This window comes from Bipolaris zeicola (genome assembly GCF_000523435.1).
Source record: "Bipolaris zeicola 26-R-13 unplaced genomic scaffold scaffold_500, whole genome shotgun sequence".
Classification (NCBI taxonomy): domain Eukaryota; kingdom Fungi; phylum Ascomycota; class Dothideomycetes; order Pleosporales; family Pleosporaceae; genus Bipolaris; species Bipolaris zeicola.
In genome coordinates, this window is record NW_006912549.1 from 1 (window position 1) to 1,316 (window position 1,316).

At 45.6% G+C, this 1,316-nt stretch overlaps 1 protein-coding gene across 1 annotated transcript; it reads right to left on the reverse strand.

The window, feature by feature from the left end:
- Positions 1-709: 709 nt before the first annotated feature.
- COCCADRAFT_112828 (uncharacterized protein) lies at positions 710-967 on the reverse strand (the record flags this gene model as incomplete). The annotated part of the gene is made up of 1 exon (XM_007720508.1): positions 710-967. One exon carries the CDS (start codon positions 965-967, stop codon positions 710-712), a length of 258 nt encoding a protein of 85 aa, XP_007718698.1.
- Between the last annotated feature and the right edge of the window lie 349 nt (positions 968-1,316).

The following is a 1,316-nucleotide window of genomic DNA, read 5'->3' on the forward strand; positions in this document are numbered from 1 at the left end:
TCTATACTACCTGTAGTAAGAGCCTGTTGATTAGCTGTAGCAATAGAACCTGTACACGCGCCTGTCGTCCCTGCTCGTGAGCCCGTACCGTGACACCCTACCCTACCCCTACCTAACTCTTAGCAACCCTACCTCTACCCAACCTCTACCCAAATACCAGTCTAATCAATACTCCCTAAGAACTTTAAATAAGGTAGCTCGAATAGTCTCTATCGCAACTTCTGCAAGCTTAGGGTGTAGAAATTCAAAAATGAGGAGATAGCGCATATACATGCGCAGCATCGTTTAATTAAGAACTATCAAAGGAAATTCCTACATATTTAAGGCCATCTTATATTTAGTACGCTGTCTAGGTAGTGTAGGCGTGAGAGAGATTCAATATTACGAATCCAATCTTTCTCGTTCGTCCGTTGGTAACTCCAATATTCTCGGTAAGGTTGACGGCGTCATAGCTTAGAAGGGCGCAAGGGTGAAGTTTGGTGTCCACAGCCAGCAGGTAGCAAATCAACCAAACATCTTTCCTTCCGTTCAGTTGCTTCTCCAGTGTTAAGTAGATAAGATAGGAAAAGAGATTGTAAGGAGAGAAAACCCGCGGATACGTGGTTGAGGCAGACTGGCCTATCTTTGATGATTGAGTGGAAATGCGGAATGAGGTAATCATACGTCTCTTCGGACATGAAAGATAGACAGCTTTCGCAGACAAGTGATTCTACAACCTCTGTGGATTCGGTAACCACTCTTGAAATATCTTCCTAATGCCTTGCCAATCCCCTTCAACAGTCTCGCGATTCTCAGCATCGATGAACTCCGCATTATTCATCCCGCCAAAATCAACTGCCCACGCATCCATTGCCTCGTCTATCAGGACATTCATAGGATGCACATCTCCCCACACAATACCGTGCAAATGTAGCTCTTGTATAGTCGCAGTAAGCTGTTGCTCCCACTTTTGATGTAAATGGGTCATCTCCTGTAGGCCGGGACTTTGCAAGTGAGTTCCGAGAGCAGATGAAGTGATCATCGTCATCAGCAAGCCTACTATTTCCTCATCGGCTGATATAACTAGACCTTCCAGCTTGGGGACGCGAAGTTTAGTCGTTAGACCCGCTTCGTAGATACGTGATAGGATACACAGCTCACGTTCGAATTCTATTTCTCGCATTTCCTGGCGCGGTTTGAAGAACATTGAGGTTCCGTCAGCTGTTATTACTCTTCCGTGGATAGCGTCGGTATTCTTTTCGCCATTTAAGATGGGTGCTATATTGATGTCGCGTGCCTGAAAGCGAGGAATTGTCTTGTGTAGATCAGGGAGGTCG